At 39.0% G+C, this 23759-nt stretch overlaps 1 protein-coding gene across 1 annotated transcript in view; it reads right to left on the bottom strand.

Moving 5' to 3' along the window:
* The window catches only part of hcn4 (hyperpolarization activated cyclic nucleotide-gated potassium channel 4), a 103110-nt gene extending 81335 nt beyond the window's left edge, over positions 1 to 21775 (bottom strand). The window contains exon 1 of the mRNA XM_041787009.1: positions 21075 to 21775. Within this exon, the coding sequence (XP_041642943.1) occupies positions 21075 to 21775 (701 nt within the window). The remainder of the gene's footprint in view (positions 1 to 21074) is intronic.
* Positions 21776 to 23759: the final 1984 nt, after the last annotated feature.

Raw genomic sequence — 23759 nt, 5'->3', positions numbered from 1 at the left:
AGGTCCAACTTAAGCCAGAATCACTGCAGACTAAAGTGTCCTGGATTTGTTTTCTTTAAATCAGATCTGAGTTTTCCACAACCATTTGAACGCACAAGTTACACTGAAATTTGAACTTTTTTAAAATCAGATTTTAAAAACCCTAACCCTCAGATTTGGGCCTCTTTCATATCTAAGGTCATTTAATCGAATTTAAGGGTTTAATACAGGCCACAATTTAAGAAGTAATCTGATACACAAACAAAAAAATCTGAAAAAAAAAAAAAAAAAAAAATCTGAACTAGAAAAGAACACAGACTTCCGCCATTAGCCTTATCTCCCAATAGTGAAGAATCCTTTAAAAAATTCATGGATCCATCGTGGCAGAGGGTGAATATTCCTCTATTCCTCCCAGCATTATGAGTATTCTCGCTACAATTCGCTGTCTTTCTCCCTGTTATGCTTCCACTCGTCTCCTCAACCGGGCACGCGTCTGTCAAACTCTATAAACTCCAAAACTCTGAATAGAAACACACCCAAAATGCTGCTGGGATTGAAGTTACTCATGTCCGCCATTTCCTGGTGTAGAGTGGTAACAGCGCAGACCTCCGCCATTAGCCCTATCTCCCAATAGTACAGAATCGTTAAAAAAATTCCTGAATCCAGACGGCGATCCGGATCACTCCCAAAATCTTATCAGTTCTTTCTTATGCCATTTCTGACATTTCCTGAAAATTTCATCAAAAGCCGTCCACAACTTTTTGAGTTATGTTGCTAACAAACAAACAAACGAACAAACCCACTCAATCACATAACCTCCTTGGCGGAGGTAACTATTAAACCCGCAGTAAGTAAATGTGGGTGGCCTCACAATCAAGACAGAAACACAATATGACTAACAGAGACCAGCACTGCTTCGCTGAACAGAAAAGTCAACCTTTTGGTTTAATAAACCTGTTGAAAATCATCTTCCTGGTTTGAGCTGCAAGCTTATAGCAAAGAAAAAAAAGAAAAAAAATCTGGTGTCATTTGCAGAACATACCAGGAAGGGCACTTTTAACAGCTTTTCTTCCTCATCATGAGAAATTTATGAATAAAACCAAAACATTTGTAGTTTGTTTAGTAAATACACTTTATGTACTGTCGTATTTAATGACTAGAGTCCTCATTTAAAACCAGCTGTAGGCCGTGGAGGTCTCAACTCGCCCTAGAAATACCTAGTGGGGCCGCACATCGAGGGGAACTCTGTGTTAGTCGGGTGAGTTGGGTGAACTCCCAACCAATGGCAGCCACCATAACAAGACTGTTTCCCTGGCTTTGAAAACTTTTGGAAATATTTGAGATATTGTCAGACCTTGACTAAAATACATATTTATAATAAAGAACTAATCATTTATTAATTAATATAGACATTTCAGTGCAAATACACTACATATTGTGAATTTATATTTATGTATTTTTTCATTTATTGATAATTTGGGGGACAATACATCAAGAATGTTGCATTTAAGTACAGTGTAACTGATGTAGTGTATACAACACTTCTAGGCATGGCTAATTTGCAGTCTTTGTCCATGGTTAGGCTTTTAAGGAATAACAAGTTTAGGCAAAACAATGTTTTTTTTTTTTTTTTGGCCTTTTTGCCTTTATTTGATAGGACAGTGGATAGAGTCGGAAACAGGGGGAGAGAACGGGGAGAGACATGCAGGAAATAGTGCCACGGGCTGGATTCGAACCCGGGTCGCCTGCGTATATGGCATGCGCCTTAACCACTCGACTACCGGTGCGCCAAGTATAGGCAAAATAAAAGAGACATAATTACAGCAGACATGAATGGGAAACCAAATAGATGCATGAAAAATAAAAGCTAACAGTAAAGTAGACACAAACATGCAGACGAATAAAAATGATTGATGACAATTAAGAGCAGTAGGTGAAATAACAAAGAGAAAAACAAGTAAAATATGGTGAGTGACATTCATAAAAACATGTAGCTTTGTGTCCACAGATCTGTCTGTGTTTGAGGCATGACAACGAAACATGCAGGAGGTATACCTCTTCAACTGATCTCATTTAGATGATATTCTATGCCAGTCTTTGGTAAATGGACTATCTAAAATCTGTCTTCTTCTTCTCTGGGTATGTGTCTGACTAGTTGTTTATTTTTAATGGAGCATTATCTCTGTTTTTGGATGAACTGCAGGTAAACACAAATGTAAAACAACCAACAACTATTATCCTGTGGAGCAGTTTCTCAGTTATCATCTTGGCAAAAGCTGTTAAGCTTAAATTACTTAATTAAAATAAAAGCAGGACTTTGATTTGGTGCACTATGGCGCCCATCAAAGGCCTCTGAGTCCAACTGCACTATCATTCCAAGGTTATAATAGTTATGGATATTTGATTAGTTGTCATTTTTATTTATCTTTTACCTTTAGTTTTAAATTTCTGATTGGTTTAAATATTTATATTTATATCTATATGTAATGCTTGGCTTTAGTTTAGTTTTTTGTCTTTTCTTCTCTTTTTTTTTTGGTAAGATGGGATACCTGTCAGGGGCTGGACCCAAAAGGGCCACTTAGTTTTCATTTGATTAATGTAATTTTGATGTTTATAAACAACTCAAGACCTAAAATCACCATTGTGTGAAGTCCTCTCCAATCATATCCGGTGATTTTACTCTCTCCAGGCTTGGGTGTACATGTTAGTCAGTATGCTGCTGTCAGTTTCTGAAAATAAGAAGTTTTTTTCTCTAATTCTATTTGTATTTTAGTTTTGTAAGCACAGAATTAAGTTTTAGTGAGTTTTTTTAAAGCTTAGTTCTAACACACACGTGTTGTACACGCATGTATTGACAGACTGCATGAAGACAACAGGCTGTGATTTCAACTATTTTCATGATGGTTCAAGTCTGTGTCTCAAGGGTTACATTTACATGTGTATGTAGATTTTTTCTGTCTGCAAACCTGTGACTTAACTTGAGTTAAATGACTTTCTGCACTCAATAAAGCTGCTGAACATAAGCCATTGTTGACACCAATAACGATACAGTACGTAATAGTTAATATCTGCAGGGACGAACACTCTACCATTACTTTGTCTGACCTCTTGCTAAGCCACTCTCTCTTTTTCTCTTCCTAGCCTGATCCATCCTCCTCCTCTTCTTATTCTTAGGCTAAGCTACTGTATCAAAGCACTGAGATGGGGTAACTGGCTGGTGTTTGCAATTAGAGCCATAAAGCTGTGTGCCCTTCTCTCAACCGCAGCCCACTGCCAAAGTTACATAACAGTTAAAGCAGGTGACTGAAGGGATCTGTAGAAGTGGGGTAGACACCATTCTCCCCACTGAAAGATGTTATACAATTAGATGGAGTTTAAAACTACTGTTTGAGTTTAAAGAGACATTAGTATTAATGTTACTGTGAGTTATACCTCTAAATGTTGGTTAAACATAGTTTAGCATCAGTCTAAATCATTCAGGGGATATTCAGAATATTATACAATCAAAATGCACTCATGTATTTTTGTCTGAAAACCTTTACATTTTCAAAGCCAGACTGAAGGTTAATATCTTTTTTTTTATCATATTATGAAAAACTATACTTGTGGTTTACCTGCTCAGTTAGCTGCTTTAGCATTAATTTTAATGAAACCAGCAATAACATGAAGTTAAACCCAAATGATAGCTGCCAGAGATATGTCACTGACATTTCTGAATGAATGTCAAAGCTTGAATGAATATTAAGCACAACAGGCTGTGGTTTAAAAAAATAGAGCACTTCATTTTACATAAGCTTCACTTAGCCACAGGGAGAGCAATCCATGATAAAGCCTGTCACACTTAACTGGAGAACAACCGCTCTTTAGCAACAACAACAGCAAGGAAAAAAAGAACTCATGTAAATTGCCTACAAAAGAGCAGTCCATTGTATTTAAAGAGCATAGTTCAGAAACACAGCAAGATGTAAGTGTCTGGAAGCAAAAAAAAAAAAAAAAAAATCAGGTTAAAAGGGTTAATCCTATTTTTGTTGTCACCCGCTCCAATGAACTGTCATAACGGAGCTGTCTTTGCTGAGCACAGCCAGCAGGCACACTGCGAGCACATCACTGACACTGGGGCTGTGCAGTCGCAGGTGGCTATATTTAGGTGAGGCACGCTGTTTTATCAAACGCAGGCTAAGAAGATTTCATCAGAGGTAGAGGCAAATCTCCCCAACCTTCGGCGACGAGAAAACAGAGGGATTTGCTAAATACCTACAGAGGGGAGAGGAGAAGCAAAATTATGAGAAAAGGAGTCAACCTTACCTAACACTGCTTAAAGAGATTCATAAATAAGATTACGTGCAGTTCTATGGTAGGACATCAAGGTGAGGGTACAGAGTAGGATTTTTCAGTCACCTCCACAGCTCTGACTGGAACGGTTATTCAACTCAGCCAAGAGAAAGACAATGCTTAAGACACAATGTCAGAGCCGCTGTGGTAGAACATTTTCTGACAGATAGAGGTCTCATCCCTTAAAGTGAAACTTGGATGGATGTAAAAGAAAGCCACTAAAGTTTAGATCACAGAAGTGAAAGCTTTCAGGATCAACAAATCTCATAATTACAGAGTTACACTCAGCAAGAAGTGAATCAGAGTTTTTAGTAGTATTTAGTGTATCAGTAATGATTGGAAACACTGAAAATAAAAGCTTTAATTGTTTTATTAACTATTAATACCTTATTGCATAATATATCTTTATGTTGTGTCCATTATTTCTTCTTCTTCTAAAAATAAGAGCTTAAAGTTTATTATATTAAGAGATGCACTGATTGTGGAAATTAGGGCTGATACCAATATTTTCATCATGTCTTTTAGGGTACGTATCCTGGCATGCAATATTTCATTCTGATCATAAAACAGACGGGACTTTGTCTTACAGGTGACCTCTACACCCCCAAAAAATACCTTATTGTAAAAATTGTTGGACACAGCACTTAAACATTTGTAAATGATATCGTCCATATTTTTCTTAAAGCAATGCATCTGTGCATCCCAAATTATGTTCTTCATTTAGGAAGCTGTGTATTTCACTGGTTACACCATAATGCCAAAAAAAAAGCTCAAGAATGATAATTGGACACTGGGCCTTTGATGGAAATGACCTAAAACTATAAATGCAAGCTCTCTCAGAAAATATTAATATTTCTTTGAAGTCCATCCACACCCAAGATTTTTGATAAATATTGGTTAGTGAAGTCCCGACTCTAAAACCTGGAAAACTTTCAAAATTTCTGGCAGTCAAATGTAACTTCAGAACAATGAAACTTAGCAGACAAAGAGCTGAAGGATGGAATAGTTTTGGATGAAAATACTAGTGCTGTCAAATGATTCAAAAAATAAATCTATGCAGTTACGGGCTTTGTATTTTATGAGAAGGACTGCATTACACATAGATTTAATAATAATAGTGATCAAACAACCTGATATAATGTGCTTTTGAATGGCACTGGAACTTTCTTAAAAACCTTTGAATTCACAACATTTATTAAACATTGTTAAAGGGAAAAGACTGAAAATGTGTGTATCTCAGTAGACGTAGACAGGCAGAGGAGGAGAGAGTGTGGGCAGATACAAGGCTGCCCATAAGAGGGGAAAAAAGGAAGGGCTTTCTGGGGCCAATAATAATAAATCTATGATGACCATATCTTAGTTTTTACCTGAATAATTACCACTCCTCATAAATCAAACAACATTTTTTTATTCGTATGTACTGTACTATATCCTCCTAAAAATATTAAACTTTATTCTTAAAAACTGAATTCATAAGAGGTTGAAATTGGAGGATGGTTGGAAAAGACAGTGAAATGGGATTTTAACAATAGCAAAATTGATTAAAAATGGCAAATTTGTGTTTTAAGTGGCAGAAATTGGTAAACAGAGGCAAAAAATACACAGAAAGTAGCAGAAATAGATTAAAAGTGGCATTAAAGTACATAACAAATAGTGAAATATGGTTAAAATGGGCAAAAAATGGGTGTTAAGAGTAGTGAAAACAGGCTAACAGGCTTGTGGCAAAACTGGGGGGAAAGGGTGTGACATGGAGTTTTGAAATGAGCTAGAATGGGTGGAAAGTTGCAAAAATATGTTTAAAATATGTTCAAAATAAGTGGGAATAAACTGATGAAAAGGGGCTAAAATGTGGCAAATAAATTGTTGAAGAGTAGCAAAAATGGGTGACAACTGAGCAAAACTGACTAAAAGTGGCATATGATAGTGGTAAATTGGATGGGAAAAACTGATAAAAAGTGGCAGAAATAACTCATTTTAACTTCAGAACCCAACTGTAGTTTTTTTAAAATACTCTTCAGCTCCAAAAATTAAGTAAATGTTAGGCAGGATGCTAGCACCAATGCTACTGATCCAACACACCTGCGTTAACATCATCCATAAATCACAACTATGGAGGGTCAGTTCTCTGGGTTTGTCAGGGGCCCACACTGTGTGTAGGCCTGGGCAGAAAGCTCACTTGTTAATCAAAGCAAGCACAGGGAATTTCTGGCAGGTCTTTCATCAAATCTACAAAGCAACTATGGACAGTCATGTGATGATGTCAAAGCATGATTGGTTGGCATGTAAATATTTTTCTTTTTTCTGATTAATTCAACAAAATTAGTCAAAGAGTTTTGACAGAACCAGAAAATAAACAATGAAAATCCTGACTGAGACACAGTCAATAATATGATCATTTCTATCATGTGACAATCCACAGAATGCCTTCTGGGTTACCCACTCTCAAAAAAAGGACATTGGATTGTAAATATTAAACATGTTTAATATTAATGTTTTGAAATCATGGGGCGGTCATGTTCTTTCAGGCTGGTCAGATCACTCTTAACATAACTCACACCACAAGAAAATCCAAATAATCAGGACTTTGCCAAATTTTCATGGGCTGGGGGGATCAGGCCTATTTCAGCTTAGTTATCGAGCGGTGCACACCTAGCTTTATTTTTTAAGAGGGATTTTAAACCATGCAGCAGTTTCATAACTGCTGAATTTCTTTCTCTTTCTTCTTTTGTGACCTTCATTATAAGTTAAAGACATGTGAGCAACTCTTCACAGGTCCAGAACCAGGCCAACCATCTTTGGGAAAAGTCTTTATATGCTGCAGCATTGGTCCCAGACACTCGCTCAAATGCCCCAGATCTGCTCATTGAAATAAGTCCAGCTTAAACACGCTCTGATGTTTGAGGAGTTCAGAAGGATGCACTTAAGAGCACTGACTTAATCATGAAATCACCGAAGCCACTTTTGCAATCTGACCAGATGTAATCAGAGAGAAGAATGCTCACAAGTAGCCAACTCTGTACTTCCTGTCCTAATTTCTTTTTTCGATTATTTTGAGAGTTTTTTGGGAAGGGACTGTTTCTAGAAGGGCTTTACTGGTGGCTCTGTCCGTGGTCCTGAAGCTTTCTGGAGCCCTTCACAGCTTTATAAAGTGCAACTTGCTAGAACAAAAACTGCACATGGATAGGTGCTTTCAGCAAATATGTCTTCTTTTGGAAAGAATAAAGAGGCAAAGCTTTCAGAAGACAGGAAGAGGACATAGAGCTTTCTATCTGGGGTGCTCTTATCCTGTGTGCATATGCCAGTATCTGCACTCGAACATAGTGGACTGTCATCCTGCCACTAATTGCATCTGTGTTTTATCATGATGCCTTGTTATCTCCCTCAAGGTCCTTAGGGTCATGTCAAAGGGGTCCCCTGTCAGCCAGGCGCAGAGTGTGGCAGAGGAGACACTGGCCTGCCAACTGAACATGACAACACCTCCCCCACCCCCACGAGGTCAGGACAGGAGAGAGCCAAAGAGGGGGAGAGATGGAGCAATAGGCTTTCTCTGAACATAGATGAAGTGCTAAGATAATGTACTGTCTATAATACCAGGAGCTGATCACAATGTAGCCATCACCTCACGCCCTTGCTCTGGGCTTCACCAGTACTGAGGCCATTATCTTCACCCCTTCAGGTGCTGCAATCAGCAAATGGAGCAGCCAGAATGAAAGCCTTTTCTATCCATCTCCAAAATGTCGTTCTGATGTCAAAGAGTGACAAGAAGCGAAGAGAAAATGAAGGGGGAGAAAATATGGAAATGGTGGGAGTAAATGAGACTCTGTAAAAGAAATCTGGGCTAAAGTGCAGGGATGACCAAAACGAGGGGTGATAGTGAAAGGGAAGGGAGGTGGAAGTCATGCAGTAAGGGCCAAAAAGTGCCACCACTTTAGTTTCAACAATGTTGATTTGAAGAACATTTCACAAATGTAAAGGTAAATAAGAGCTAAACTGGTGCAGAACAAAAGCTAAGACACTTGGAGCATGAAATCAAATCAAATTGGAGAGGGGATGCAGTTTATCAGATTTTTTTCTGGTCTGCGTGAGTAAGCAAAAGCAGAGGCTTATCTGACTGTTAACCAAACAAGGCAGGATTTGTCTTGTTTATTTGTTAGCACGATAATTTTTCGATTGTACAAGCTAGACAGGGCCAGGGATTTGATTTGTGAACACCAACTTTACTACTGCCTCACTTTTCAATCAAACATCTGGTAACTTGGTGGACCTAAAGTAGGCTGCACATGCTATTGGCTATGTTGATGGTGAAGATAAATCAGGAGTCCCCCCCGCCTCTATAGTAGAGGAGAGGGAACAATCTGTCTCTCTCAGCACTGCTTGTTTTATAATCCAGCCATTTGTCTGAGTCTTCTAGACACCCAGCGTGAGGCCGGCCCAGGCCAAACACATTGATCCAGGGAAGTATTTCCTGTGAATCACACCAGCCACACACAGAGTTCTTTATTCAACGCACTGGACTCTGGTCCTCTCTGAGTGGAAACCCTGCTGTTTCTAAAGTGCTGCAGTCTTTAATGCATTCTTACAGAGTAAACATTAAGGTCCTCTAAGGAAATGCCATCCTCCCTGATAACTGCAGGGACAGATGTTAGTGATGGGATAGCAGAAGCACAGGTGGATTATCAGCATTTTGTGTAAAGAAACAAGTTTGGCCACAAACAGAATAAAAGATCTCTCATTTTTCATGATGTGCTGAACGACTACTGCATCCAAAATACATTAAAAAAAATGTGTGCACTAAGAAATAATATTGTTCCTTTTAATGTGAATCTCTCCTTTTCAAGATGATTTAATTCAAATCTAGATTCACAGGCAACAATACAAGTCCTCGAAGATTCAAAAAATTTTGGAATGATTTCGTCCAATTTGATTTGATCCCATGCAGATTAATTATTTAACTATTTTCAAAATATAGCCAAAAAAATCAAATCAGAATGCATCATTCAAAAGAAACAAAAATGTCATTTTTGTTCCCTGGTGGCAAATTATGGCTAATTGGGAGCAAACTGACTAAAAAAGAAAAAAACGCAATTACAATAAATCCAGTTGCTTACTACCATAAACATGTTAGAGCGTTCATGTCTCAGTATTTTTCTTTCATGGTGTATTTTCATTAAAAAATCTATCTTTCACACCATTGTCTGCCATGTTTCTTCATTGACTGCAGGAGATTTAGCAAGACTTGCATGGCAATGGCGTGTTTGGAGGCCAATTGCTAGCATATTCAAACTATCATCCTAGAGTGCAGTATAATATTGGCAGCAAAAGCTGCAGAAAAATGTTGAAACAACAGCATAATTTTTAAAATGATTAATTGCACTGCAATCAGTGCATTTACGAGAGGGCTCTACAGGGGGATCTCCCTCTTAAACTGGTGGACGGTGGTTATATACACAAAAGAAACAGGGAAAAGAAAGAAGAAAAGAAAGAAAAAGGGAAGACAATTATACTTTGGTGGATAGTAATACAGTGCATTCAGAAATTATAAAGACCCTGTTCACTTTTTTTGTTTTCTTATGTTGCAGCCTGATGCTACAGCCAATTTCTTTTTTAATCCCATTAATCTACACTGAGTCATGGAGTGACTGTGGCTCTATAGGTAGAGTCGTCGTCTCATGCTCAGAAGGTTGTAGGTCCGATCCCCACACGTAGATGTGTCCTTGGGCAAGGCACTTAACCCCAGCTAGTCCCGTCAGAGGCATGCAAATGGGTATGGAAGCATTTAAATGGGATTAGCAAATACTGATGAGCAACCTCTGCAATCACTGAATGACTGTGTGAGTGAATGAGTAGGTGTGACCTACGGGGTAAGAAGTGCTGAGTAGTCAGATGACCAGAAAACCACTACACAACTACACTTTATTCCAGACCCATAGGTCCATATGAGTATACATAAAAACATACAATACAAAATAACAACAAAAGGATAAAAAAATGATCAGTTATTAAAACACAAAGAGACATTTGTACCTACGTTTCCAGTAACATATACAAGCTCAAGTTCATTTACCATCAATCATGTTGACATGAAAACAGAAGTTAAGATTTGTTATGCAGTTTTACTAAAAATAGAAATATCGCATTTACATTCGTATTCAGACCTGTTGCAAAAACATTTGAAATTTAGCTCAGGTTCCTCCCATTGTTCTCAGTCTTTGCTGAAATGTTTCTCCAGCTTGATTGGAGTCCACCTGTGCTAAATTACACCCACCGGACATGATTTGGAAAGGCACATACCTCTCTTGTAAACGTGAATCAGTATCAAGTGCTCGTGCAAAAAGTCTATATACTTCTGCAAATGTAATATTTCTTTTTTTTTATTTTCAGCAAATTTGCAAACAAAAAAAATCTAAAACTCTTTTTTCACTTTGTCATGATGGGGTACTGAGTGTAGATCAATGAGAATAAATGTTTATTTTTTGACTGTAGCATCAGGCTGCAACATAAGAAAATCAAAAAAGTGAAGGGGGTCTGAATACACAGTATACCTGTACAGTCGAAGTGTAGTCTATGTGTGGGAAATACAATTTATTACTAAATTTTATGTATCAGCTAGGCCAAGGATTGTTTTTTGTTCCCACTCTTTAAATTTCTAGGAAATTCTACATCATCAAATGTAGAGTAAGGAATAAGAATAGAATACATCTAAAGCAACTGTCAAATGGCACATCATCCACCTGGAGCTGGAACTGATCAAAGTTTTTCTGACACATTTTAATAATTGGCTCTGAACATAAAAGCCTGCGAGACACACTTGAAAAGCAAGTATTTACATTAATTCTTAAGTGCTTTTGAATATGCCGTTTCTAAAATTCAGATACTGTGGCCACCCTGAAGCTGTATATCAGAGAGAGAGTTTGACAGCTTGGCCATTTCCTATTTGGGCTGATAGGAAAAAGCAATCAAATCTCGGAGAGACAAGGGGTGTGAGAATCCACCTGGGACACAGGCCGGGCTGAAAAGGTCAACCTCTTCTAGATATAGTAGAATATGTGTGAGGAAAAATGGATAGGCTGGGGCTGTAGTGTGCAGGCAGAGGTCAACACAAAGGTGTGATCTGGTTCCTTTTTTTTTACAAGCTATGCATGAAACATAGGCTGATTTGGTTTTTAGACATTAAACACTCCAAAGTCAGCCAAAGGACTAATCAGAGTGAACATAGTTTTGCATTAATTTCAACATGCATGGGTCTTAAAGAAATGAAGCACTTTTTTTTTTTCCAATTCAAATCAGTGGTGCACTGAGCTGCACTTGTGTTTGTGTATAGACCCTCACAGGATTGTTAAAATTGGTAAATCCCGCCATCTGGCTTCTAACTATGCAAGAACAAACCCAAGAATAGCATCTGCAAACAGTGTTTCACCACAGTCTGTGTTTGAATAGTGTGCATGGATGTTGAATAGAAGACATCAGAGGGAATCGATAACACACAGAGGTATTTTTTTTTAACCCAGCCAGTCTTAATTATTTATTCTGACCATGTGGACAGTTCTTGTAAAATACAACCCCCTTTCTGTGCTGCATTACTGGAACCCATGCTTTCTTTTTTCAAGTTCTTGTTTTTTTTTCAATGCAATAAAACCTTCACTTCATCACTAGACATGGGCGAGTAAAAGCGATGATGAAAAGGATATTCCTTATCAAAAGGGTGATGATGCAGAAGGCTGAATCACTGCAGTGCCAGTAATAGTCAGACTAAATAATGCCCTCTTAGATGACCCTTTATCTGTCCTGATGTTGAATGTCCAGCATGGTAACATATATGAAAAACGTCAGGTTGAAACAGAAATTTAGTATTTCTAATGACACAAGTGATCACAGGCACAATCTGGAGGTTTACTGTGCTAAAAGGGTAAAATAATAAAGTACCAGTGGGAGTCACTACCTATATTAGCATTCATCTGGAGTAACAATAACCTCCCCATGCACTTTGTTTCCTCTCCTTTTCAATTTTTTCTCAGCATGAACCGAGTGGACAGCAGAGGTCAACAAAAGAGCACCCACTCGTAATATGAATATTTTTTGCACTCCTGAAAACAGGAAGTGGTACTAAAATAATGTCATGACCAGAGGTCTTGGTCATTCTAATGTCACACACAAGGCTCTGCAAATGTGACTTGACTACATGATGGGGAAATGTGTTTGAAAAAACAAGTAAATACACATTCTGTCCATCAAACATTTTAACTGCTTAATGTGACTTATATGCCTCCGATAAACAGGGCAATATTCACATCTGTCCAGCTGTAGGACAAATTCATTTGACACAGAAATGTCTTTAATGTATTAAACCCCTAGAGTAGGTTTTGAGTGACTCGTGTTGTGTTTTCACCTGGAGAGATTATAAATTGATGTGGCGGTGCACAGGATGCTGAAGCGGGAAGGACACACAACATCACATCTGTCAGGTGACCAAAATACATCAAGCACACCGTCTGGCTGACATGCGGCACTTAACAGAAAACACTTCCAGCAGGATTTTCCATTTTCAAAATGTATATGATGTCCAATCAATCAATATAATCTCACCTCCAGATTACCATCACTTTGCCAAGGTTAAACTCGGCCCTCTGCCTAATACATAAAGCCGAAAAACTGACATATCAGGAGGGGGAGGGAAACGCTGACATGCAAAAATAACATGCAAAAAAAAATCTTATACAGTTGTGATCACATGTCCTGATTTCACACTCCCACACAAGTGTGCCTGTTGAGGTCACACGGTACCGTTCAATCATTCTGCTACTATGACAGGCAACCTTCCACCCACTAGCCACGCACATCCTCCCTGGGCTCCCTCCATTAAATAAATTGTGCTGTAATAATCTCTTGGCTCCTAATATTGGTGGATGAGCACAGCAGCCTATTTTGATTACCCCACTTTCAGTCCCAGCCAGAACCATCTGTAATCCCCATGTTTTACCCTCGCTAAATTAAAGGAAGAATTATTTAATGGAGACCGAAAGGAATAGAGTGTCATTTATCCTATGTGGTGTCAAAACACCTTTTTCTCAAGCTTCCCTGCAGATTAGCACTACATAGCAAAAACGCACGGCCTGTGAGGGAATCCGCTACACATAAAGAATCAATTTATGCTCATTAATTAGAAAAAATTTGGTCTTGTAATCATAAGATTGGATCTTTTCATGTCTCATCTTTACATTCCCTCACCTTGGCCCTCGTGTAACTCTCACCCAGACTATGACTCCTGCCACGGCTGCAGGAGGAGAAATCACCCAGGCTGCAGCCACCTATGCTCCCTCATCTCATTTTTCAATAAATCAACGGATAGCAAGCTCTTGGACCCAGAAGACCCAAACAAATCAATAGGGAAACATACTCTCAAATCAAGCGTAATCAAACCAGACTGAAATGAAGAATGCTGTTGCTTAATCTGATCCCGTAGTAGTAATACAAACAAAAATACATGCACCACCATAGAACAGGAAGAGTAATGTATCTGCATCAAACAGCCTGTAGCTGTTAGTGGCTGCCCGTGCTTGATAAGGACAATAAAGCAAAGGTGTGCCATATGCGCAGCATTTAAAATATCTCAACAGTCATCAGGGGAGTAATAACCATAAAATTTACTTACCCCAGGTTTGCAACAAATATAAAGGCAGTCTAAGTACAGGTAGCACAGCTGCAATTTTCTCTTTATTCTTATCGACTACGTCAAGCCTTGCTGTACCATTTTAGTCTTTGAAGATTGAGATTTAAAATACGCAAAAGTCAACATAGTTATGCTAATGTTCTGTGAAGCTGCCTGAGAAACAGTATTCTATTAAGGATGAAGGATAACATTATATACTGCATGACTCACTTTAGCAAGAGAATAAAATACATTAAATCACAGCCTGGTTAAATTTATAGGTAACATAAATGCCTGCAGGAACATGGTGCACATTTTCATTTCATCAGCACTTGGCCTAAAAGTTACTTTCCTTTGACTATATTGCAGCTTTAATGTGCACTACATCTGCTCTACTTTCCTTTAATGCATTCTCTTTAAACATGAACATAACAGCTAAATTGTAATATGTCTTTTTGGAGGATTTGTTTTCACCATTGTCTAGGTAAGTGTCTTCTGGGAAACATAACTGGATGTACAGGAGGAATAAAAGGCGTCTGGAAAAAAGTGGACTGTACAGAGGGGATGGAAGGATTCGCCTGACTGTTGCAAAGGGATTTAACTGATTGACAGAAACTGCAGGACAGCCGACCCCCCCTCTCTGATAGTGTTGGAAACACGGTTCTAAAAGGAAAAAGGGAAGGATTAATAGAGCCTTCAGTGGGAAAAAAGTTCTAGTGTGTAACATCATCTTTTCTATCTCTCCAGGGAAATGTGGAAGACTTTCCAGCAGATGTGTCCTCTCGCTTCTGAATTGAAGGATAATTAAACGCCACTTGGCGATCAGAGGGCTGAATTGTAATGTTGCACCAAGTCATTTGTTTAGAACTCTGCACAATGCTGTTGCACTGATAGAATCCACTCAAAGGGCTCTATATAAAGAGGTAAAAAAATAACCTGGTTTTCATCATGCCAAGATGGAGGAGATATCCTGTGAGAGGGCTATGATTTTGAAATAATTGATTATCTTTACAAGGGGAAATGATATTCCTCTATTCCCAGCCAAAAGCATGCAGCATTGATAGGCCTCTGCACAATTTAGCTTTTAAATAGCAAACATAAAGTCACATTTCTGGACAGAGAAAGTTAAAGCAGATATCCAACAGAAGTCTCCAGTTGCAGCTGGGCAGCGGGGGCAGTAATCCCTGCATCAATCATATGCCTTCTTCAACAATCCTATCAGACCCCCACAGATATTTTATGGTCAACTACTGTAATAATCCCTCTTATTTAAAAGGCACCACATGAATCTCATATAGAAGGAACACTTGTCTCCATTTTGGGGGTGTATATGTCCATCTCTGCTGAACTTTCTCACTGGGAGGTGTTTGTTCGGAATGGAAGAAGGCCGTTCAGCTTTGGATCTGGAAATGAGGCTGTAGATTGGATTATGATGCCATTTTTAATCTGTCTTTTTCCCTTGCAAGATATTGCTCCTCCCTTTGCCTCTTAGCATTATACAATACTTGACAAGAGGAGATTTTGCTGAATATCAGTGCAGCGATGACTATGTGATTTCCTGTGACACTCTAATTTGAGCTTATAGTGGCAAAGCTTTGATGCAGACATGGGAATAAAACTTTTAGTCACAGAGACCCTTTTTTTTTTTTTCCCGGGCCCATTAAAAGGTCCCGCTCATCTTCTTGTGTACTTTAATTACAGTCATCTTGTCCTGTCTCTGATCCAGATTTTGGAAGAAGTAGGCGTCTGAGGATCATGTTCCTCCTTCAGTTCATTAAAAATAAAATACTCGCTGTAACCCATCTCAACATGCTTCTTTAACTCACTGACATTATGTGTCTTTTTGAATTCTCACGTGGAGATTGGGTTCAAATATTTTTGGAGCATTCTGATAAAAAGGTGTCATAGACTCTGGGCCATTATCTTTAAATCTACTTATGAATTAGGGAGGTTATGTATGTGTTGTCAGAAAATATTCAAGAATTTTTTTTTCCAAAAGAGAGTTAGCAAAAGCACAGACTCATTTGTTTTTTACTTCCCTGACTAAGAGCCACATCTGTGGTTGTAATTGTAGAGTTGAGTGATTACATAATCATAGTGTTGAGTGGCTGAACCACAATCAAACCGCTATCAGATCAGTAAAATGTTCAATTATGCTAATATACAGTATACCCCTCACACCCGGAACAAGTGGGTAGCTAACCTCCTTTTTAGAGAGTTTGAGAGTGAAACCATTTCACTATTCACTCCTAATACGACAGTTAATTTGCTTAACTGAGTGCCGTGTGGAGCCAGTGTTTTGGTGTCTTGCTCAAAGACACTTCAAATCTGAGAGCTAATGCCAAGTCTCTGACCTTTCAGTATCAGGACAGTCTCCCCAAGCCCCAAATCACCCTTCCTTCTGACATTCAACACAGTGAGTAAGAGAGCAGAGGGGGTCAGAGGAAACACAACCAGCTAGGAGGGGCATCGCAAAAATGGCAAACTGTCGACAACATGTCTCACTTCCTGATGATGACCTGTCTGAAGTGAGTGGATTTGATCACAGGAAACGCTGATCAGTGTGGTGTCTTCGTAGCAATATTATGCTTAAACAGCCTGGGATCTGTTTACTGAAGCAGACATATTCTTAAATATCTTGAAGATCTCGGCTATGGCCAAGTGTGGCAATTACAAAAAGTCATTCAATGCACATTTGGCTGACATATATCTTTTTTTTCCCATATTCATCCCACACAAGCTAAATGTTTAAAGCAGGGGCCATCAACTACATTTGTACAAAGGCAAGCTTTTTCTGTAACAAGCCAAATTTTAAAATAAACTAAAGACGTTCTAAAAATGGTCTAATTAACATGTTTTTGTTTAAATGTTTCATTTTGAATGTTTGTAATAGTTAGGGTATATCAGTGATATCAGTGCCTTTATGTGGCCAGCCACAACAGGGCGAGTGAGTTATTTTAGCAGAATATTTCTGAGGCTGTCTTGTTGTCCACTACTGGGTTAGATGCTAAAATTCCATGTACAGTCATGGACGAAAGTATTGGCACCCCTGGAATTTGTCCAGAAAATACACCATTTCTCCCAGAAAATTTTTGCAATTACAAATGTTTTTGGTACACGTTTATTTCCTTTATGTGCATTTGAACAACACAAAAAAAACAGAAGAAAAGGGACAAAATTGACATAATTTTAAACAAAACTCAATTATGGGCCGGACAAAATTGTTGGCACCCTCAGCTTCATATTTGATTGCACACCTTTGGGAAAAATAACTGAAACCAGTCGCTTCCTATAACCATCAACAAGCTTCTTACACCTCTCAACTGGAATTTTGGACCACTCTTCTTTTGCAAACTGCTCCAGATCTCTCAGATTTGAAGGGTGCCTTCTTGCAACAGCAGTTTTAAGATCTCTCCATAGGTGTTCAATGGGATTTAGATCCAGACTCATTGCTGACCACTTCAGAACTCTTCGGCGCTTTGTCTCCAACCATTTCTTGGTGCTTTTTGAGGTTTGTTTCGGGTTATTGTTCTGCTGGAACACCCATGACCTCTGACGCAGACCCAGCTCTCTGACACTAGGCCCTACATTGCGGCCCAAAATCTTTTGATAGTCTCCAGATTTCATGATTCCTTGCACACAGTCAAGGCACCCAGTGCCAGAGGCAGCAAAACAACCCCAAAACATCTTTGAACCTCCACCATGTTTGACTGCAGGTACTGCGTTCTTTTCTTTGTAGGCCTCATTCCGTTTTCTTTAAACAGTAGAATGACGTGCTTTTCCAAAAAGCTCTGCCTTAGTCTCATCTGTCCACAAAATGTTCTCCCAGAAGGACTGAGGCTTACTCAGGTACATTTTTGCAAACTCCAGTCTGGCTTTTTTACGTCTCTTTGTCAGCAGTGGGGTTCTCCTCGTTCTCCTGCCATAGCGTTTCATCTCATTCAGATGACCACGTATGGTCTGAGCTGACACTTTTGCACCCTGAGTCTGCAGGACAGCCTGAATTTGTGTGGAAGTTGACTGAGGATGTTTATCCACCATTCAAACTTTCCTGGTTGCATTCTTTTATCATTTTTTCTCTTCCGTCCACATCCAGGGAGATCAGCCACAGTTCCATGGGTTATAAACTTCTTGATTATATTACACACAGTGGACAAAGGAATTTCAAGAGCTCTGGAGATGGTCTTGTAACCTTGAGATTGTTCATTATTTTTTCCCACAATTTTACTTCTTAAGTCCTCAGACGATTCTCAGCTCTTCTTTCTCTTCTCCATGCTTGGTGTTACACACACAGGCACACAACACAAAGGTTGAGTCAACTTTTAGACATTCTAACTGGCATCATGTGTGATTTCTAGATTGCCAGCACCTGTTACTGCCACAGGTGAGTTTAAATGAGCATCACATGCTTGAAATAAAATGATTTACCCACAGTTTTAAAAGGGTGCCAATATTTTTGTCCGGCCCTTGTTTGATTTTTGTGTAAAATTATGTCAATTTTGGCCTTTTTCTAATGTTTTTTTTTTTTTTTTTTTTGACTTGTTTTTTTGTGGTGTTCCAATGCACATAAAAAGATAAACATGTGTATACCTGAAACATTTGCAATTGCAACAAATTCTGGGAGAAATGGTGTATTTTCTGGACAAATTCCAGGGGTGCCAATACTTTCGTCCATGATTGTAGTGATCAGTGAAAACCCAAAGCAGGGAAACTGCATTCTCAAAAGTCGAAAGCCACCACAGAAAATGAAGTTTTGTTTTATTAATGAAGCATAGACTGATAAATAAATGTTTTGCATGCATTAAATTTCTTAATAATGGCTGATAGGTGCATGTCTGAAAAATGGATAAAACATAAAGCTATTCCTGATTAAACTGTTTCAATCTCAACTATTTATGAAATTGTTTTTAAGATGTTGGGAGTCTATGTAAAAAAAGAGATGCACGATATTATTGGCCTAATATCGGTAGCAGATATCAAAATTTCTGCCGATATTTTTGCTGTGAATATCAGCATACATCGACTTTAAATTTTGGCCATATACACTAATAACTTAGATGTCTTCTAGGCTGGACCAACAGACCCATGTCAGTTAAGGTCTTTTTTCTTTTTTTATCCTCATTTTGTAAACTTTAAAGCGTGATTTAAGGACAAAATATTGTTTCTTTATTCATCCTCAAACCTTATGAGTATGTTTAAAGGACTGAATTTTTAGGTCTGAAAAACATATTTAAATACCGTATCAGCCAATATGAATCTGTAAATATCAGCATATCGGATGCCCAATATCGTGCATCCCTACCCAAAATACCACGACCTACAGTGTCCTCTGCACATGTTTTGAATTTGATCATGTTCTGGTGGGCCTGATGTGGACCCTAGGCCGCCAGTTGCTGATCACTGGTTTAAATTGTAGTATTCATGACAGTATAAAGCGGCTGACATATGAGTCACGCACATTAAACACAAATTAAATAGAAAACACCCTATGATGTTAGGCAGAGCAGTGAATTCGTCCCTTTTCACGGAATAAACAGGCAGATAAATGTGTCGCCCTTCTACAAAGCGAAGAGTCTTATTTTGCCTTTTTTCCCACGGACACCCCGGGCCGGTGAGCACTACAACTCATGTGTCTCTCAAAGTCAGACATCTTGTTCTTGAGACAGAAAAAAACCCAATCTTCTGAGGTAAGTGACTTTCTATATCACATGTCATTACACCATCACAGCCAATCAAACAGCAGGCAGGCTCGACAACATTCAATGTCACTGGCAAGGAGAAATATAGTGACAAGAAGGATCTGGCCATGGTTTTTACTGCAACACAAATGTCAACACACTGCTTAAAAGGCAGGTATTATGACAGGGCTGACAGTGTAATGAGTTTCACTAGTAATATTCAACTACATAATGCATATGATTAAACAAAAAGCCTCAAAAACTTGTAATAGTTGCTGGCTCCATAGTTTTATATTCAATTATTCTAAAAAAGGAAATAAATAGGGCACTTTTCAACTATAATGATCAGTAGCTATCTCAGTAGTGTTTTTTTAATTCTTTGGCAAAAAGTAAGGGTATCCTAACAGCTTGGTGGCATTTTTCCTTTAAAAATGAGTCATCTGCTCTGCTTAATAGTTATATATGAGTGCATTTGAGTAAAGCTGTTACATTTTGCCTAGTATTATAAGCTTTTATTCTGTAATCCAAACAGAAGGGATGAAGAAACTTCAATCTGCTCTTGCTTTGCTGTTTAAGAGCCTCACTGTGGTCATGAATCACATGTAAATGGCCAATAACAAACTCAAGGGCACTAACAACAGAGAGAAATCTTAAGACACAGTAACATTCACATATCCTCTCTTTGCTGCTGCAGTATGTCACAAGAGGAGACAACACGGTTAAATTAAAACATAAATGTGCTGTTGATTTAATAATTGCTTGACCGCATTTGATCAAAATTAATTTAATCAAAATGACTTCAAGCTATTATGTCCTGTTAAAATACCACTATAAAAGAAGGGTAAGACAATCAATACATGAGTGTTTTAGTACAGTTGTAAGTGAAGGCCTCTTCACTAGCCCTAATCAATGATAAATGACATCCCCTGAGCTTAAGTTTCCTTAACAAAGGAGAGGGAACAACTAAGAGGCTTTAATTGTGTATTCATTTGGACAGCATCTGCACAAAACGGGAAATTGGTCTAATTAGCAAAGGTTATGTTATTTATGGGTTATTTCTCCACAAAACAGTGCTTCTACAGGGCTACTGAGAGAAATGTGCCAACTCAGAAACTAATAAATACATCTCCTCTGTGATAAAAGAATAATGAATTAATCTATGGGCAAATTAAGAGGTTATATTTGAGGCAATAACCCCAATTTATTACAATTATGGCCTGTGTGAGAAATTTAAAATGGGAAAGAGTAAAACCAATGACAAATGTGCAATATATCTATATAGAAGCATGCATGTGTTGCTCTCATGCTGATTAATGCGCTAAAAATGATCAACACAGAGAAAAACATCTGGGCCTGCGCGAGGCATCGACGTAAACGTGACGGTTCAGTCTGAACCTTTTGTTGTTTGGAGAGCATGTGTAGAAAGTGTCTACATTTACCTGAAATCACTGTACGGGTGAATTATCCAAAATCCTGCGGATTTAACCCGCTCTTGCTCCCGTTCCACAGCCTTCTCACTCCCAAACATCCTCAGGGAGAACTTGTTGACCCCTGGTTGAAGCATCGCTCCAAACTGTCTGTGCATGAACCCGGCCTGATATAATCTCTCATCGTCCGGCAGAATTTGATCAATGCCGTCCAACTTTATGAACCCCGGCTGCTGGTCCGGGCTGTCTTTCTGGGCACCATCACCGCCGCCGCTGCCACCACCGCTGGCCCCTTGCGCGTCTTGGTCCGGCGGCCCTTCACCGATGGCTCCGGGGGGGCTCTCCTCGCTCGGGGTGACATCCCCTTCGGTGATGAGACGCCTCTCCTCCGCCGAGTCAGAGTCGTGCACATGCCGACTTGTGATGGACGAGAGGCTGCCTCGAAACCTCCGACAGTCCCCATTTGAGCTGGTCTTCATCGGTCTCCCTATGTCCGTCTCCATGATCCCAGACTCCCCACTTTTGGTCTCCCCGATGCCTTTGCAGCTTCCCCCAGAGGTCGGCGACGGTGACGGGAGAGGCTTCATCCTGATACTCTTCCTCCGGGTGTCCTTGTCTGCGTCTTCTCCTTCGCCCATTATAGATGCTTTCTGGCCAATGTGCTGTGGCAAACTGTAGAGCCTTTTACGCATGGAGGAGTGCAACCTGTCCATTATGACATTGAGACACAGTGGTGGAAATTAAATAAATCCAGTTTGTTAGGCTGTATTGTAACGGTTATTGCCAGCAGCCCCGCGCTCCCCTATCTGTTTGTGAGAGCGATCAGTCTGGAGCTAATCTGAATCCCTGAAATCCTGATACACATGACATGGACCGCTGTAGCTCTATAAATGAGACACTCTCTTTTTCATTATAGGACTACCTGGCAGTTTGCATATGTCCTCACGCGCAGCCTGGGCGGTCCGCTTGGCCACTGTGTCCCCGATGCACATCTTTGTGCCGCTCCGACATTGTGCGCAAAAGTGGAAAAAACTGCTTGAAAGTCACCTTAGCGTGACATGTGAGAGACGTGCCGTCGGACCGTGATATGGAGACGAGGGAAAGGTCATGCACGTCGAAGGATGCTCTTTTCACTAGATGCCTTGCCAGCTGCCATCAAACAACGCCACACAATCAAGCAAAAATACAGTAGAGCATTCCAGGGAGCGCTGACATCACTGATCCATAGTCATGGTGCGTTTTGGCGAATAGTGAATATTCATGATGCTGATCTATTGGGTTGCCATAGGAGCGAGAACCGCAAATAAGCTCAGCCCACCTTGTTTAAAGGGGAATGCTCTCCCCATTCTTAAAACCCTCTCCTGTTCTCTCAAGTTAAGGCTACAGGTAGGCAATGCGAGCCCATTGTTCAGCCCAGCTGAGGGCTTCACGTGGATGGACCAGCAGCCTGATCGCCTGTAGGTCTCATCCTCTGCGTAATATGCGCACACGAAAGCGGATGGGATAGGAGTTTAAAAGGTGTCGTACCAAATAGATTTCTACGGAGATCAGCTGATATGCCACTTCCCGATAAATAAGATATCAATTAAAATCTCTATTTCTGCTAAGATGATTGTAAATGTTTAAACACTTCATTCTTAAATGGGCTGTTAAATGAACATCTACTTTAACGCCACACAGGGTCAGAAATATGTATGAAATATCAGCATTGACGACAACAAATGTTACCCTCATTTTGCTAAATTAATTTCATATTCATAATGGAAAAAAAAGGAATTATCTTAATCTCGACAAACAGCCTGGATTCTGATGTCACTTATTTACATGGTTTCCCTCTTAAGTTCCATTGGAATCTCACTATGTAACTTAAACTCCCCCTATAACATCATAACCTAATGAAGTTTCCCAAAAGATTCAAACTTTTACTTACATTTCAGTTAGCCACCACTCATCTTTTCATTGATCTTAAGATTCTTTTTGAAATGTCACTGACATCTCCTACTAAAACATGCTCAGCAAAGTCAGTTTAACTTTGATCAAAACCCCTAACATTTTACTGACAGGTTATCACACCACATGTTTACTTGTGCAGAAAGATTCATATTCCCTTATAGTAAATAATATTTATTTCAATAAAATATAATTGCTCTGTCTGAGGTGTTAAAGTCAATCCTTTTGGGTCCCTTGTTTTATCCAATTTAAGAGGCATTTCTTACTGGGTTTTCATATTACCAGTTTCTTCAAATGAATTAAACATTTAAGGTCCCTTTAGTCTTTGCAATGATCAGCTGAAATCATGCAGAGATTCTATTGAGATTTATAAATAAAACTAAGCAACAACTGTGACTGTACTGCAAGGTTTGCCAAAAAAAAAATAATAATAATAATAAGCAGTGACTAAGAAGTGCCATCATATGCATGGATGTTTCTGCTATTACAATTTCTGAGCTTATTGTCCAGAATATCCAGTGAAGTTTATGTAATTTGGTTAAAATGTTTGATAATTAGCTTTGAGGATATTTTGGGAACTTTGATTGGAAATTTTCAAGTATTGTCCTAGAAACTCGGGATAGCTTTGTATACTCTGAAAAGTTTAATCAGATTTTTGGGGGGAGAAATTTGCTTTTGAATTCATTTTGGCATTTTCATAGAACTTTGGAAATTTGTTCAGATGTTTATGGAAAACTGTTTGGAAGT

Source organism: Cheilinus undulatus, linkage group 1 (assembly GCF_018320785.1).
Source record: "Cheilinus undulatus linkage group 1, ASM1832078v1, whole genome shotgun sequence".
Taxonomy (NCBI): domain Eukaryota; kingdom Metazoa; phylum Chordata; class Actinopteri; order Labriformes; family Labridae; genus Cheilinus; species Cheilinus undulatus.
The sequence above is the reverse complement of the archived record's forward strand: the minus strand, read 5'-3'. Positions and strand labels throughout refer to the sequence as shown.